This window comes from Eucalyptus grandis, chromosome 2 (assembly GCF_016545825.1).
Source record: "Eucalyptus grandis isolate ANBG69807.140 chromosome 2, ASM1654582v1, whole genome shotgun sequence".
Lineage (NCBI taxonomy): Eukaryota > Viridiplantae > Streptophyta > Magnoliopsida > Myrtales > Myrtaceae > Eucalyptus > Eucalyptus grandis.
Genome location: NC_052613.1, coordinates 18,305,361 through 18,322,491, shown reverse-complemented (window position 1 = coordinate 18,322,491; position 17,131 = coordinate 18,305,361). Strand labels below are relative to the sequence as shown.

The 17,131-nt window shown below is 42.1% G+C and overlaps 3 protein-coding genes across 3 annotated transcripts; 2 read left to right on the top strand and 1 right to left on the bottom strand.

Moving 5' to 3' along the window:
* Positions 1-839: 839 nt before the first annotated feature.
* On the top strand, positions 840-4,000 carry LOC120290546 (cysteine proteinase 7-like). Its single transcript, XM_039306841.1, has 3 exons — positions 840-863; positions 955-985; positions 3,561-4,000. Exons 1-3 carry the CDS (start codon positions 840-842, stop codon positions 3,998-4,000), a joined length of 495 nt encoding a protein of 164 aa, XP_039162775.1.
* Positions 4,001-12,319: 8,319 nt separating this feature from the next.
* LOC104435109 (pectinesterase inhibitor-like) lies at positions 12,320-12,862 on the bottom strand. Its single transcript, XM_010047920.2, has one exon. The coding sequence runs from the start codon at positions 12,860-12,862 to the stop codon at positions 12,320-12,322; it is 543 nt and encodes a 180-aa protein (XP_010046222.2).
* Positions 12,863-14,858: 1,996 nt separating this feature from the next.
* LOC104432278 (epoxide hydrolase A) lies at positions 14,859-17,039 on the top strand. Its single transcript, XM_039307806.1, has 4 exons — positions 14,859-15,681; positions 16,058-16,299; positions 16,527-16,787; positions 16,822-17,039. Exons 1-3 carry the CDS (start codon positions 15,214-15,216, stop codon positions 16,771-16,773), a joined length of 957 nt encoding a protein of 318 aa, XP_039163740.1. The 5' UTR covers positions 14,859-15,213; the 3' UTR covers positions 16,774-16,787; positions 16,822-17,039.
* The last annotated feature ends 92 nt before the right edge of the window (positions 17,040-17,131 follow it).

The following is a 17,131-nucleotide window of genomic DNA, read 5'->3' as shown; positions in this document are numbered from 1 at the left end:
TATTTAATAAATTCCGAAAAATTATTTTGGGACCCTAAATTCTTAGAATTTCGTGCCGATCGTTGCTGTGCTAGTAGAATTTGAAATTGATGATTGGTTGTGATGAATTGAGTGTGATTGTGATATATGAGGATTCTTTAGAAAACCCTAAGTGTGGGAATTGATGGGAGATTGGCCGTGATTGACCACCTATTAGAGGTCGTGCCTAGCGAGGCCGTGATTAACCACCGATTGGAGGTCGTGCCTAGCGAGGCCGGGATGGACCACCTATGAGAGGTCGTGCCTAATAGGGCCGCGATGAACCACCTAAGAGAGGTCGTGCCTAATGAGGCCGTGATTGACCACCTATTAGAGGTCGTGTCAGTGAGGCCGTGATGGACCACCTATGAGAGGTCGTGCCCAAAGGAGGCCGAGATGGACCACCTATGAGAGGTCGTGCCCAGTGAGGCCGTGATGGACCACCTAATTAAAGGTCGTGCCGAGTGGGGCCGTGATTGCCACTGGTTATCAAGCCTTCCTATAGGGTCGAGATTGGAAGTAGTAATCGATTTGCTAGAATGACATGAAATCGGCCGAGTCGATTGATCGCTGAGACGATCCAAGTGGTTGAATTGTTTTGATGATGTGATTGTACCATGGTTGGTTGGTTATCATAATTGTACGTGGTTGAATTATATAAATTGTGCTAACTCGAGATGAGGCTAAGCCGAGGTAAGTCTTCTATCTTTGTTGTGGCTAAGCTACTGGGCGTATTTACTTTCTAATAGAGGTTTAGGAGGGGTTGAACTTGCTGAGACAAAGTCTCATCCCAGTTTGGGGAAAAACATTACAGACCGTAGATGGCGGTATCCCTGAGATGGATGGTATGTCGACTTTGGGAGGTGGACCAGACGCTAGAGAGTGCTCTTGACCCTTTTTGATGCACATAAACCCTGACCCATTTTTGGTGCATAGTCTCTGGATCCTGTTGATGTTCGTAAACCTTGTAATGATGATGATGTTTGAAAGTATGATGTTTGATTTCGAGTTGATGTTCCTGCTATCCTATCCCGTAATGCTTTTGTAAGGGGTTTCTTAGTACGTTCCGCTTGCGCATTAAAAATTAAAATCAGGGTCGGCGACACTACCTGGGAATGTCGCATTTCCATGACCATGGCGGGTTGTTCACGTGTCTCGGGGTTCGGGGCGTGACAAGATTAGTGGCGACTCCTAATTAAAAAAATTGCATGTTAACAATTCAAACCTAAGTCGCGAATTGGTATGAGCTTGGGAAAGCTCGAGTTAAGTCTAGGCTTAACAATCAATTAGCCAAACCCTTGGTGGTTCAAACCCGAAAAATTGGTCGCGACAAGCGTCGAGGCTTATCTTTCTCTAAAACGATTAACAATGACGTTTAACCAAAAAACAATCAATCAATATAAACAGTAATAGGGAAACATGATTAAAAGGCTCCAATACCAATGTTGGGTTGAGATTTGGGAAACGGATTCCCAAAACGGTGATTCGACACAAAATCAATCACAAACGTAGCGGAAGCGAAGCCTAAGAAATTCATGAATCACCGATCGTAAGGCACATCACATAAACGAACGTACCTTGTTTCCACAGACTAAACCCCGGTGTTGCGAATCAAAGAGGGATAAACTACGCCGTTCTTCAGATGATAAACTGTTCTTTAGGAGAGAGCGGTCTGAAAGGATGTAAGTTCTTCTAAGAGAGGACATGCGTCAGAGAGCAAACGTAAGTCAGAGAGCAAGAGAGCGTAATCTCTCTTATTCCTTTTTAGAATACGTAACCCTTCAATCTCTTATTAACCGCCTCTCTGATTTTTCTTTATTTTTAAATAACTTCCTCCATGGGCCCTCAACTCACGGGCCGGGCCTTCTGGACCTAACATGAGTGGACGGGCCAACTCAGGCCCATCAAAAAAAGAAAAATCCATCAGCAAGCATAAGCATAAATGGACAAGGATCTATTCTTTCACCTTCGCAAGCATAAGCATAAATGTACTAGGAACATTTCGGGGCAATCAACATTCAAAGGAACACACGCACAAATATAAACCAGGCTAATTGTCGCAACCAGTTTTTCGAGTGCACCACCTAAAACTAGGTTAATGGACTACTAAGTTTTTAAACTTAGCTCGGGCTCTCCCAAGCCCATACCAATTCGCGACTTAAGTCTAAATTTTTAAATATGCAAGAGGTTATTATCTAGGAGTCGCCACTAATCAGTTTATGGTAGGTCGATTAGACACCTAAGTAAAATAAAGGGAAATTTATTTTACTCCTACGAACCGGAGACTAAAGATACGGGGACTTGATTACACTAGAATTTTCTAATGCCATTTCGGTACCATTTCTTTTAATTTTCAAAATATTTTTTGCAGGTAGCTTTGGATTTATTTTAAGCTAAATCATTATCATGCAAGTATGGTAATCACACAGATGCTCAAGCATTCAATAAATAAATTGCATCACACAAAGCAAACAAATTTTTTTTTTTTTTTTTGGTTTTCTAGAAAATTAGAATTCTTTTATAAAAATGCAATTTTTACTAAATGACTTAATCTTATTAATATGAAAATTCTAATTAAATTGGCCCATTATGCAAACTAGTTATTATGCACCTCATGACCTAACTTCACTAATGAACAAATTCTGATTAAATGATCCTATTATGCAAACCGGTCAACATGCACCTAGTATTTTTTTTTTTTTTTATTGAAACTCGGAATTAATAAAACCTTAATTAAACTATCTAAAAGGGATGATTTTCTAATTTATTCTAGGGATTAATTTGACTTAAACCCTTTCCTATCTCAGAAAACTATTTTTTTTGGAAAATGAGATAATTAAAATGTGTGAACATTATCTAAAAAATTAATTTAGGTCCAATCCTAACCTATTTCTAAAAAATGCAACCCTAAAAATGTAATCCTAAGAAAATTCTAATTTACTAAACCTACATGTTTGATTTACTAAACCTATGCTCATGCAAAATTTTGATTTTTTTGATTTTTTTTTTTTTTTTAAAAGATAAGTAATTATTAAATAAATATTAAATCTAAGCTATCAACAAAATAAAGGATTAAAATAATCGAAAAAAATAACATGTTATCTCACAGGTTAAATTAACGATTATCTTAACCCTAATTATCGCGATTAAAGAGATCAAAATAATTAAAAATCTGATCCAAGTCTTACGGATCAAATTAGTAATTATAATGATTTAACAATTAAAATTATACCAAAAGCCTAAAATTAGTATAATTAAAAAAATAATCCGATCTCTCGAATTAAATTAATAATTATATTAATTCCGGACAAAATCCTAGCGGATAATGCCTACAAAATTTATTGACATCAAATATTACAACTTAAATAGATAAACTAAAATGAGATAAAATAAAACAAAATAAATAAAAAGAAAAAGCTAAACGACCTAAAGAAAGAGGGGCTTGCTGCAGCGTTGATGGGCGCCGGACGGACGGTGGCCGGCGTCGGGACTCCGGCGGGAGCTGGCGGACGGCGACAGTGAGGGGCTCGAGCTCGGAGCAGCGGCGGAGGCGGAGCTGGACCGCGGGTCGCTGGGTGGCGACGTCGGCAGCGGTGCGGGGCTCGGCTGGCGTCGGGGCGTCGCGGACTGCTGGGCGGCGACGGCGTCGAGCTCCGGCGCAGGGGTGCGTCGAATCGGGCGGCACTCTGCCTCGGTGACAAGCGAGCAGGAGGCAACGGCGTTGGGTCGTCTGGCGGAGAACAGCAGCAGCGCCTCGAGCTACTGGGCGGTGGTGCAGTTGCAGGCGGAGCAGAGGGGGTCAGTGCAGGTTGCTGCAACGGGCGGTCAAGGCGGGGCCGCAAAGGTGTCGGGTGCTGGGCTGAGGCGAGCGGCGCGGTGGCGCGGCGAGGTCAGGAGCGGCAGGCTTCGGAGCTCCGGCGTCGGGCTGGGCAGCAGCAGGTCGCGGGTGCAGAGGCGCGGCAGTGGGCGTCGATCCGGGTAGCAGGGATCACCGGCGGGGGAGAGGCGCGGTGGCGGAGATGCGGCGGAGGCCGGGGGTGCAGTTCGGAGACCAGTGGCGCAGGGGTCGGTCACGCGGCAAAGGGAGGCCACGGAGAAGATGAACAGTGGCGTTTTTTTTTTACTTCTCTTTTTTACTCTCTCTCTCTCTCTCTTGCCTATTCGCACGTCCACTCTCTGCGCTCACGTGTCTTTCACTCTCTCTTTTTGACTTTTCCCTCTTCCCCAACGAAAGAAAGGAGAAAGAAAACAAGCTCTCCTTATTGTGTTTAAATTTTCGACCGAACAAGAATTTCGCCCCCCCTTTTGTTACAAAAAATGGACTTCTCTTTTATAATGATTCCGAAGCCGCTTTGTATGGCATTTTCCGAGCCCATTTCCGGTCACATTAAATCGAACTATAAATCAGACCAGTTGATTTCGCTTGATTACTGATTTTGCTCGAATTTCTTCTTGCTTGAATTTCTTCTATTTTGCAAAAATTCTTGCTCCTTATTCACTTAATTTTTAAATCTTCTGCATTTAACAAAATCCGAATATCCATCGTAATTTCAATTTTCCATGCATAATTAATCAAATCAATTTCCCCATTTTTTTCTTTTTATTTGTTCAAAATGCAATTTTATTTTTCCAAAATTAGATGTAACACTAATACATTTCATTTCTTATTTTATTTACTTTAGATGACATGATTGGGTATACTGAAGGGATTTCAAAAAGGATATATCATCTCAAACTACATCAAAAGTACGTACATGGTACTACCCATTCTTGGGACTGCCTTAGCACACCTCGCCACCTATCTTTTGGCACTAGTACGCTAAAAAATCGTTGCCCGGATAAATGCTACTTCACTGTCTTACCCTTGCCTTAGTCTATCGTACTTCCATCATCGTCATCCACTGCCTAGATGTGGGATCAGCTCCACAAGATGTCTTCCAACATGTGTATAAACAGTAATGAACCCCAAGAGTACTAGGCCCATCGGGACTCCTACATCAATGGTCAATATCAATATGCAATAGATAAAGGTGAAGTACAGAAAATTCAGATCTTTGAACTCGGACATGTTCCGGGTGAGGACCACCAAGGCACTGTAACTAATGGAAGAAAAGGCAAGAAGGATTGGCATATTTACAACTGATCTAAAAAATGATAATCAACAATAGTGAGCCTAAACTTAGGAAACAGAAAGTCCAACAGTCTATACTACATAAACCAATCATTGTAATGGCAAGGAAAACTTCAATATAAAGCATAGGGATTCATTTGAAAATCAACTTGCTCGAAAACCTTCTTCAAGATAGATTTTCTAAAGCAAGAAGACCAATAACTCAAATGGAATTTGAAAATGCCAAGATCATGTTCAATATGAATTCAATTGCACGATCCTTAGGAGAACCCCGTTACCCCCCGAGCATCTCGCATCCATCCAGCATTGTGAGGACATTAGAGGGAACCGCTCAAGCATCCGAAAGAACCCAATTACCCCTCCAGGCATCCCTATTACAATTCAGGTATTGTTATCTCAAGGACCAACGGTATTCCCAAGTCACACACCCATACTATGATGTGGCAATTCAATAATTCAATTCAAAAATACCATTGACCTTATTACTACTAGGGAACTCAAGTTTGGAACCAACAAATTGTTATCCACTTATAGATCACCGAACTTGTATAAAACTCATTAGTAGGCAAAACCAAATAAGTCGTGAAAAGAGTTCCATCCCAAAATCCACAAAACTTGCACTATACTGGTGTTTTGAACACTTTTTGAAATTGTAAATGTGGTCTAGGTAAATGGGTTTCAAAAAATAACAAAATTTTAACATAAGATAGACAAAATCCCCTGGAACATTTTCCGTGAAGTTCCCGAAGTCAATTCAGCTTATACAGTGTTATTTAATTTTTAGTAACCCCAACCGAAACAGTAGAAAATTCCCGAACATGACAGAACAAAAAGATAAATGTTTTGCCAATTAATGGGTTCGGAAAACCATGAAAATTTTATGTGTTAGTTTAGGATGTACTCTATAACTTTCATGAAGGATACTCACCTAAATTCTTATTCAAAAATTCTGTGGAAAATGGAAATTGAGGAAAGGTCGGCTTCATGTTCGAAAAACAAATTTATGGATTTCAAATATATTTTTATCATACGAAATTCGAAAATCCAAATTTAAAGTATATCGTGGAACAATAATTAAGGCATGAATTTTATGAAGACACCCCAAGGAAAAATTAGCAAAACCAAGGTCGCTCTGAGGCCGAACCGGACATGCACGATTTTTGGTTAAGAACTCCGCATTAGATAAATATGATCTGTTTCATGAGTAACAAGTTTACTTTGTAAAAAGCCTCAACAGTCAACAACATGAGTTCGGCGGATACCCAATAAGTATACAAAGTTAAAATACATGCACTGAGAAGGATTCAGTAAGGTCGATTTCATGTCCGAAAAACAGATATATGGACCTGGTCGTTTTTCAAATATATTTTTATCATACAAATTTCGAAAAATCTAAATTTAAAGTATGTTGAAGAACAACAATTAAGGGACGACTTTTATGAAAGACAACCCAGCTGACCCTCCCCCTCCGTTGCCAGCCCTTCCCAACGACGGCGGGAAAGCGGTAACGGTGGCCGCCTCCCCCATTTTTTTTTTTTAATTTTTAAATTATTATTTTTAAATATTTTAACTAAATTTAAGTTTAAGTTTAATTTAATTGATTTTATATTATTTTTTACCACGTTAGCCCAAAACGACGTCGTTTTTGTATTATTTGGTCACGTCAGCATGCAAAACGACACGTTTTGCACTTTTCCGCTGGAAAAATGCCACGTATGTAATTTGGCCGGATTGACACTCAAGTGAATTATTTTGCTCCGATTTTGGCACTTAAGTATCCTTTTTGCAAAGTTATGGCACTCAAGGAGTCCGCGTTTCACCATATAAGATAGAATAGAGGATATATACTTGCCTCTAGTCCCGAAACGTGGTGTCGTGCTGCTTGAGCTGAGCTGCTGGCTGGTGAACGGAGGGATGTGCGGCGGCTGCTTAGTTTAGTACGAGCAGAGGGAAAACAAGTAAGCGGCTGAGGAAGAATGGATGAAAAGAGGTGAGCGGTGGCTTTTGCATTCGAGCCGCCTCCTTTGGTGCAGTCGAGGGGTCTTCCTTCAGCAGCTGGGATGCGGTTTGGTGCTGGCGGGAGGCAAGACCACCAGCTGTAGGGTACGTGACTTGGAGTAGAAATTGGCTTGGCCTTCTCTCCGTGCGTGACACAGCAGCGGCAATTCGTGGCCGTGAACAGAGGATTGAAATAAAAAGTTAATCGTTTCATATTTTATGGATAAATAACGTTCATGTCGATTGCAGGGTTTCGTTTTCGATTAACTGTTTGCATCTTTGACGATGGAAATGTCGTTTGGCTCTCGTCATATACAGCACGCCCCGCGTTCAGTAGTACTTTTGTTTTTTCTTGAGAGAGAGAGGCAAAAGGAATGAGGTAAAGAAAGATAAGCTTTAAACTCGTACTCACGCTGCAAATTACTTTTCCTTTCACAAAAAATCAAAAACCATTACCGACATATTTACCGATATCCATTCACGCATTTACATCAATTGAAATTGACCCTCCGTGATAATATCCAATGCAGAAAGTTCAAGTATGTTGACATGTATGTATTTTAAAGAAGGGTTAATACCTTAAAAAACCCCAAACTGGTACACTTATGACAAATTTACCCCAAACTATTTTTTTGATCATGAAAAACCCCAAACTGGTACACCTGTAACAAATTTACCCCGACTAACTATAAAAAAACCCTAAACTGGTACATTTATGACAAATTTACCCCAAACTAATTTATTTGACCACAAAAAACACCAAAATAGTAAATTTGTGACTAATATACCCTCCAAAAAATTAGATTAATACCACAAAAAAATCACAAAAATTATAAAATGTGACAAATAGAGTGTAAAATCCCAAATTGATATGCCGGTTAATTATCACGTGTTATTTAACTTTATAATTTAACAAGAAAATTTAACTAAAACTAACAGAGGTTAAATTTGTCACAAGTGTGCTAGTTTAGGGTAAATTTGTCAAAAGTATATCAGTTTGAGGTTTTTGGTGGTCAAAAAAATAGTTTGGGGTAAATTTGGCACGGGTGTACCAGTTTGGGGTTTTTCAAGGTATTAACCCTTTAAAGAAATATCAACCATTCTTATAAGATGAAGATTAATTTGAGAGAGTGGGAATATTTGTGAAACTAAGAAATAGTTTAGTCTCCATTTGTTTCGTAAAAAAATAATAATTTAGAAGATATTTTTCAAAAAGTGATGGAAACTTATAAAGTTCTTTAAGCCATCATCAATCAATTTACAAAATCCTTTAAATTGTATCTGATTAAATCCAGGTATTATAGACATTCCCTCGCTTCCATCCGCCAGCATTTTTGTGACACCCCTAGCAAGTCATCCCTGCATGGTTAATCTATTCTTTCACTTTTGCAAGCATAAGCATAAATGGACAAGGATCTATTCTTTCACCTTCGCAAGCATAAGCATAAATGTACCAGGAACATTTCGGGACAATCAACATTCAAAGGAACACACGCACAAATATAAACCAGGCTAATACATTTCATTTCTGATTTTATTTACTTTAGATGACATGATTGGGTATACTGAAGGGATTTCAAAAAGGATATATCATCTCAAACTACATCAAAAGCACGTACATGGTACTACCCATTCTTGGGACTGCCTTAGCACACCTCGCCACCTATCTTTTGGCACTAGTACGCTAAAAAATCGTTGCCCGGATAAATGCTACTTCACTGTCTTACCCCTGCCTTAGTCTATCGTACTTCCATCATCGTCATCTCCAGCACTGCCTGGATGTGGGATCAGCTCCACAAGATGTCCTCCAACATGTGTATAAACAGTAATGAACCCCAAGAGTACTAGGCCCATGGGGACTCCTACATCAATGGTCAGTATCAATATACACTAGTTAAAGGTGCCGTGCAGAAAATTCAGATCTATGAACACGGACATGTTCCAGGTGAGGTCCACTAGGGCACCGTAACTAATGGAAGAAAAGGCAGGAAGAATTGGCATATCTACTGCTGATCTAAGAAAGGATAATCAACAATAGTGAGCCTAAACCTAGGAAGCAGAAAGTTCACCAATCTATACTACATAAACTAATCACTGTAATGGCAAGTAAAACTTCAATATAAAGTATAGGGATTCATTTGAAAATCAACTTGCTTGAAACCTTCTTCAAAAGCAACATAGTAGAGTAATAAGAAAGATAGATTTTCTAAAGCAAGAAGACCAGTAACTCAAATGGAATTTGAAAATGCCAAGATCATGTTCAATATGAATTCAATTGCACGATTTTAGGAGAACCCCATTACCCATCGAGCATCGCATCCATCCAGCATTGCGAGGACATCAGGGGGAACCACTCAGGCTTTCGAAAGAACCTAGTTACCCCTCCAGGCATCCCTATTACAATTCGGGTATTGTTATCTCAAGGATCAACGGTATTCCCAAGTCACACTCCCATACTATGATGCGGCAATTCAATAATTCAATTCAAAAATAACATTGACCTTATTACTACTAGGGAACTCAAGTTTGGAACCAACAAATTGTTATCCACTTATAGATCACCGAACTTGTATAAAACTCATTAGTAGGCAAAACCAAATAAGTCGTGAAAAGAGTTTCATCCCAAAATCCACAAAACTTGGACTATACTGGTGTTTTGCACACTTTTTGAAATTGTAAATGTGGTCTAGGTAAATGGGTTTCAAAAAATAACGAAATTTTAACATAAGATAGACAAAATCCCCAGGAACATTTTCCGTGAAGGTCCCGAAGTCAATTCAGCTTATACCGTGTTATTTGATTTTTAGTAACCCCAACCGAAACAGTAGGAAATTCCCGAACATGACAGAACAAAAAGATAAATGTTTTGCCAATTAATGGGTTCGGAAAATCATGAAGATTTTATATGTGGTAGTTTAGGATGTACTCTATAACTTTCATGAAGGATACTCGCCTAAATTCTTATTCAAAAATTCTGTGGAAAATGGAAATTGAGGAAAGGTCGGCTTCATGTTCGAAAAATAAATTTATGGACCTGGTCGTTTTTCAAATATATTTTTATCATACGAAATTCGAAAATCCGAATTTAAAGTATGTCGTGGAAAAATAATTAAGGCATGAATTTTATGAAGACACCCCAAGGCAAAATTAGCAAAACCAAGGTCGCTCCGAGGCCGAACTGAACCTAGGTGATATGCACGATTTTTGGTCAAGAACTCCGCATTAGATAAATATGATCTGTTTCATGAGTAACAAAGTTTACTTTGTAAAAAGCCTCAACAGTCAACAACATGAGTTCGGCGGATACCCAATAAGTATACAAAGTTAAAATACATGCACTGAGAAGCATTCGGTAAGATCGATTTCATGTCCGAAAAACAGATTTATGGACCTGGTCGTTTTTCAAATATATTTTTGTCATACAAATTTTGAAAAATCTAAATTTAAAGTATGTCGAAGAACAACAATTAAGGGACGACTTTTATGAAAGACAACCCAAGGCAAAATTAGCAAAACCAAGGTCGCTCCGAGGCCGAACCGAACCTAGACGATATCCACGATTTTTGCTCAAGAACTCTGCATTAGATAAATATGATATGTTCATGAGTAACAAGTTTACTTTGTGAAGAGCCTCAACAGTCAACAGCGTGAGTTCAACAGATACCCAATAAGTATTCAAAGTTAAAATACATGCCTCGAGAAGCATTCGAAAAGGTCGGTTTCATGTCCGGAAAACAGATTTATGGATTTAGTCGTTTTTCAAATATATTTTTTATCATATGAAATTCAAAATATCCGAATTTAAAGTATGTCGTAGATCAACAATTAAGGGATGACTTTTATGAAATACACGGCAAGGTAAAATTAGCAAAACTAAGGTCGCTCCGAGACCAACCTTCTTTGAATATCGCCGATAGTCAGCCATCACCTGAGAAAGGAAAGAAAAGACAAAAAAAAATAAAATAAAAATAAAATAAAGGACAAAAATGCCTTTACCTAGTCGGTGAGATTGGGATTCCCTTATTTGAGAAAATCATAGCACTCCAAGCCCTTACTTAAAATAAAGTTCACTTTATATTTTTGTTTGATAAAATAATAGCATTTCAGATCCTTAATCAATCATTGAGATTCACCACAGTGGCCACCCTTCTAACATGGAAGAGACAAGGCAAAAGTCTTAAGGTGAGTGTAGAATAAGCATAGAGTAGGACAAAAAAATGATCCTTAATCGAAATTTTCCCATATTTGTATTATCACAATTATTAATATTTAAATATTTTCATAAAAGATAAATATATTTATTATACATTTATATTTACAAACGCTACAAGTACGGTTTGATATTTTTTTTTTTATACGATCAAGTTTGTTTTAATGTGCAGAAAGAACTTGTGTTTTCGGTGCATTTATATATGCATGTTGATAGGCCTGGGACGCAAAACTGGATCCAAAAAAGACCAGGAGGATCTGCCCTAGTCTTTATCAAACGGTCCTTTGGGGTCCTTTCTATCAAAAAGTACTCCCATTAATTTGCAAAACGGTCCCTGGACCCTTCTTATCAAACAGCATCTTTTCATTTCAATGAAAAGAGGGTTAAAATCGAATACCAAAAATTTAATGTTGAATCTATTCTTATTATCACCTAATAAAACACGAGATAACTCTCTAATAAGTAATGAAAAGAAACTAGTGTCCAAACATTACCGATATAATAATTAGCAAGTCAGCTGACAAATCGATTTCTTTTCTGAAAGTTATGCTACACTCTAAATTCACGATCCCATGATATCTTTAACCAAAACAGGGCCTGACGTCATAAGCTCCGGCCTAATAACTTTAGATGTCAATCTCAAACGGCACTTTAATTAAAATGAATTGACCATGGAAAAAATTTACAGTGACTAATGCTACTAACGACGCGGCAAGGTGGTGACGGTGCATTTACGTGCGCCTCTTTTGCATGTGGTTTGGCAGACGAGGACATGAATGCGATGCATGCAGATTCTGATGCATTCTTTCATTCGATTAGCCCTCTTGTCACGTGATTGCTGCTGCCACGCCATTTATTGCGTACTGCTCTTGGAATTCAATGCCTCTCTTTTCCCCTTTCCTGATACATCGGTCCGATCACCGAGCCCGACCGGTCGACGCGAGAACGAACCCTTTCAAGGATCACGTCTCGATTAGCAGGTTGTTCACGGCGAGCGCGATGGTGCATATGTCGTGGAACGCGGCGTTCATATCGGTGAGCGGCGAGCGGTACCCCATCTTCGACTTGAACCCTTCCTCGCACGAGTCGGCGTCGTTCATCGCCGCCCCGACCCACGCGCTCATGTCGTCGTAGCCCCGGGAGTCGAGCGCCGACAGGGAGTCCTCGATCTGGTCCATGGCGTCCTGGTAGTCGTCGGAGCAGTCCGCCAGGCACTGCCGCACGAAGGGGTCGGTGCGGGCTGCGCGGGCGAGGTCGGTGATGCGGTTGGAGATGGCGCTGGCTTTCGCCAGCGCGGCCCTCAGGGCGATCCTGGCGAGGCCCGGGAGGTCGCTGGCCTCGCCGCCCGTCTCCAGGACCGACCGGCACAGCCTCTTGTTCAGGGTGTGGTCGCAGACCTGAGTGATCATGCCGGAGACGTCGGTGGCGGTGGTCGGCTGCACCTGAGTTGGCCAGGGCGCTAGCAGGGTCAGGAGGAGGAGGAGAAGAGAGGTGGGACTAATCATGATTTGCGAGCGTGGAATTTGCAGTAGTTCTTGCATGTTAAACATGATTAATTAATAACGAAGTGAAGAAGAGATCCTAGCCATGGAAAAGCTTCCCATATTTTCTATTATTATCAAACAAGAAAAAATTGCCTAGCCACTCGAAGCAACCCTATTTTCACGGCCCTATTATGCCGGATAAAAATTAGGATGAACGAACTAAAATTCGACGTGGGAGTCGGATCACCGTGTCTGCGATTTCTTACCTGTGCTGTCAGGAAGAAGGAGGTGTCCAGGCTGGACGTGGAATTTTCGGGATCAGATCGCGAAGTAAGTCGATACGGACAAAATGGACTTTAAATGCGGGGAAGTTGAAATTGCACTATGAAAGTGTTGTATAGAGAGGTGAGCAAAACGTGCCGTTCCTAATGCCCTTCGAATTGCTCCACAATGAATGTGTCAGCAACCGGGACATCGTCGTGTTCAGTCCCGTCGGGACCGGACCACCTGCTCTAGGGGCCACCCCGGCAGGCGGGGTGGCCTTTATCGACGTCCAGGGGATGGCCCTCGCCGTCTGAACAGTTGACTATGATTGATACAATCGCCCCCGTCCTATCAGAAAATCAGGTACGGCGGAATGCCACAATGCCGACGTCTCTATCCCGCGAAAGATAAAAAAAGGTTAGTCATCAACGAATCAAAAACAACTAAGGATACAAGATGTTAACCTCTCTTTGCCTTTCACCAAAATGGCAAAGCCCTGCTCGAGCAGGTTGGGGTCTGTTTGTTTATGTTTTTCTTTTTTGTTTTTAAACACTTTTTCATTTTTTTTTTTCCTTTTTGTTCTTTTTATTCCCCGGGAACAAAAAAAGAAACACAAATAAGAAACACAAATTTTGTGTTTCTTATTTCGAAACAAATCTTAGAAACACTTTTGTATTTCTTCTTCTTATTTTCTTCTTTTTTTCTTTCTTTTTCTTTCGCCGGTCGCCATGGCCATGGCCATGGCCGCCACCCAGCCACGAGGGCCGAGGCTCGCCCGGCCCGGCGAGGCTCGCCGGCCTCGCCTTGGTGAGGCCGACCTCGCCGAGGGCCGGGGCGAGCTCGATCTCGTGGTCCGGCGAGGCCAAGCCTCGCCCGACGGAGAGGCTCGACCTCGGGGCGGCGACCGGCAAAAAAAAAAAAGAAAAAAAAAAAGAAAAAGAAAAAAAAAAAAAATATAAAAAATAGAATAAAAATATTTAAAAATAAAAGAAATAAAAAAATTATACAAATTTACCAAACGTGTTTCTATTTATTTTTTATTCCCGGAACAAATTTACCAAACGTTTTTTTGTTCAAAAATTATTCTCCGAAGGAATAAACATTTTTTTTTATTTATGTTCTAGAACAATTTTTAAACGTAAACGCAAACAAACGCAAGCCTCTTGGTATCTTCCCTAGGAAGTCTATGGAGGAACTTATGAACCCGAAATGCCGACCAAGTGCCGCCGGAGATCAACGCGTGGTAGACGTGCGAAGTTCGATGACGTAGGACCTGATCTCAGTCGAGTGGTACCCCATCGAGTACTGCTTCCGACGGTTCGCCCCAGTGCACCGAGCTGGATCGGTACGATTTAAGCCATTGATGATCTCAAAGCTTAGCAGGCGCATCTCTGCGAAATGACAGCGGGAAATCAGTCTGGGAAAACCGCATCTTAAGTGCTGCGACGAAAATGTGGATGGGGACACTAGTCCACGGAGCAATTTCATCTAAATTTCCTCGCTAATTCCTTTACACGTTCGTCTCACGTCAACGCCGCGTGTTCACGTCCCGCGCTCGATCATCACATTTCCCATCGATATATGCGCCATAAACAAGAAATTAGTCTCGAAATCGCGACGAAAGAGAAGCACACGCGAGTTTTACGTACATTACAGAACGAACTAATGATAATCAAAACTAGAATAGCTTAAAATTCCATGGAAAAGAGCAGCAGAAGAAGAAGAAGAATATCCTTATGGTCTTCTTCCTCTAAGCTCGAATCCTCTCTTTGATCTCTTCTTCCCTGGCATGGATAAAAAAGCCTAAGACTCGTTCCATGACTAAAGCTCGTCGTCCCCATCGGTTTTAGGCCATTAACGTTGCTTGCGAAGGTGTCACCGCCTTCGCAAAACCCCATCCAACCCTTCCTTGTCCCTATTCCAGGAGAGCTTTAACTACGCTCCGACACTTCACGCAGGTTTCCCACGACAGGCTTCCAACGACTTTTCCTTTACTGCCTTCACCCGCCATTTATGACCCCCTGAGACTGTCTAGCCCCTTCTACATAACACCCTCCACGGGAAAACCTCGTTCGCCACTCCAACCTCTCTTCCCACGAGCGCCAGCCATGGAAGGGATCGAGCACAGGACCCTTTCCGTCAACGGCATCACCATGCACGTCGCGGAGAAGGGCCGCGGACCCGCCGTCCTCCTCCTCCACGGCTTCCCGGAGCTCTGGTACACGTGGCGCCGCCAGATCCACGCGCTGGCCGCGCAGGGGTACCGGGCCGTGGCCCCGGACCTCCGCGGGTACGGCGACACCGAGGCCCCCGCCGAGGTGGAGCGCTACACGTGCCACCACGCGGTGGGGGACGTGGTGGCGCTGATGGACGAGCTCGGGTTGGGGGAGGCGGCGCACGTGGTGGGGCACGACTGGGGGGCGCTCGTCGGGTGGTACCTCTGCATGTTCAGGCCGGAGCGGGTGAGGTCGTACGTGTGCCTGACGGTGCCGTTCCGGCCGAGGAATCCGGCGGCGAAGCCCGTCGAGTCCTTGCGGGCTCACTTCGGCGATGACTACTACATCTGCAGATTCCAGGTCTGCTCTTCCCTTCTTCTGGAAACTTTCTTGATTTTCTTGGCCGGATTCCGGGTGGTTTTCTTGATTTAGAAATGGTCGTTCTTGGAGCAAATCTTCAATTCTCTCTGTTTGTTCCCTTGGTTTGGTAAAAAGGGTGTTTATAAATGAAACTTGCATCTAAAAATGAAACTTGCATCTAAAGAAATGCCATTTTCACTCGCTGGCCAGGTGAATTGAACGAAGTAACAAAGATTGAGTTTTGACTTTGTACGAAATTGACAGTTATTTCAGATTACAAAGGAATTTTGGTCAACTGTTCATGTAAACTCCTGCTCTCGCTTAGGGGAGAACGCAACCGTACGTTCGATCTTTTCCTTTCTTTTCTTCCTTGCAGGAACCTGGAGACATTGAATCCGACATTGAACGCCTCGGCGTGAGGAACGTGCTCAGGAAGATCCTCACGGAGCGCAAGCCCGGTCCGCCCATGTGGCCTAAAGGACAAGACTTCAGCTGCCGTCCCGGCAAGCCGATGGCTCTACCTTCTTGGCTCTCGGAGGAAGACCTTGATTATTACACCAGCAAGTTCGAGAAGCGGGGTTTCACTGGAGGCCTCAACTACTACCGCGCCCTGGATCTGTACGATCTCGAGTCACATTTACTTTCCCATGGTTCATTAGTAATTGCTCTGCTTCTTCATTTATGGAAAAGAATCGCAAATACTGTGTTCTCAATCAAGGGTCCTTGTCCTCATCAAAATTTATGAGACACGGTTGACGGTGAATGTCAAATCGTGTTGAGTCATATTAATTCTCATTAAATTTCACCCCCTAGACCTTAACCGAGGAAAGTTCCCGATGGTGCAGGAACTGGGAGCTAACGGCGCCATGGACCGACGCGCGAGTGAGAGTGCCGGTTAAGTTCGTAGTTGGGGACCTGGACATTACGTACACGACTCCTGGAGTGAAGGAGTTCGTGCACGGCGGCGGGTTCAAGAAGCACGTGCCTCTCCTGGAAGACGTCGTGGTGATAGAAGGCGCCAGCCACTTCATCAACCAAGAGAGGCCGGAGGAAGTCAATTCTCACATCCACAACTTCATCAAGAAGTTCTGATCGATGCCGTCTAGGCTGCCTTTCGGTTGTACTTCCGATGCCGTCTAGGCTGCCTTTCGGTTGTACTTCCGAAGCTTGCGACGATTTTCGTTTTCCATTTTGAATCATGACAGGGTCCCTTTCCGTCAGGTGTGATGTAGTTTCTAGCGTTCATTTCTTGCTGCTGCTGCTGCTTTTCTGTTGCAATGCAAAATTTAGACCTCGGGTTAGCTTGGAAGATACCTATCAATGATGAAACGAAATGGCACTTTGGTTGGCCAGGCAAAGCAGCTCTTTTTCTCGCTAGCTTCAGGACATTTCTCAATTCTTAAACTTGCCTTGCGTGTCATAATGCCTGCCAAATTGCCAATGCGTTCAG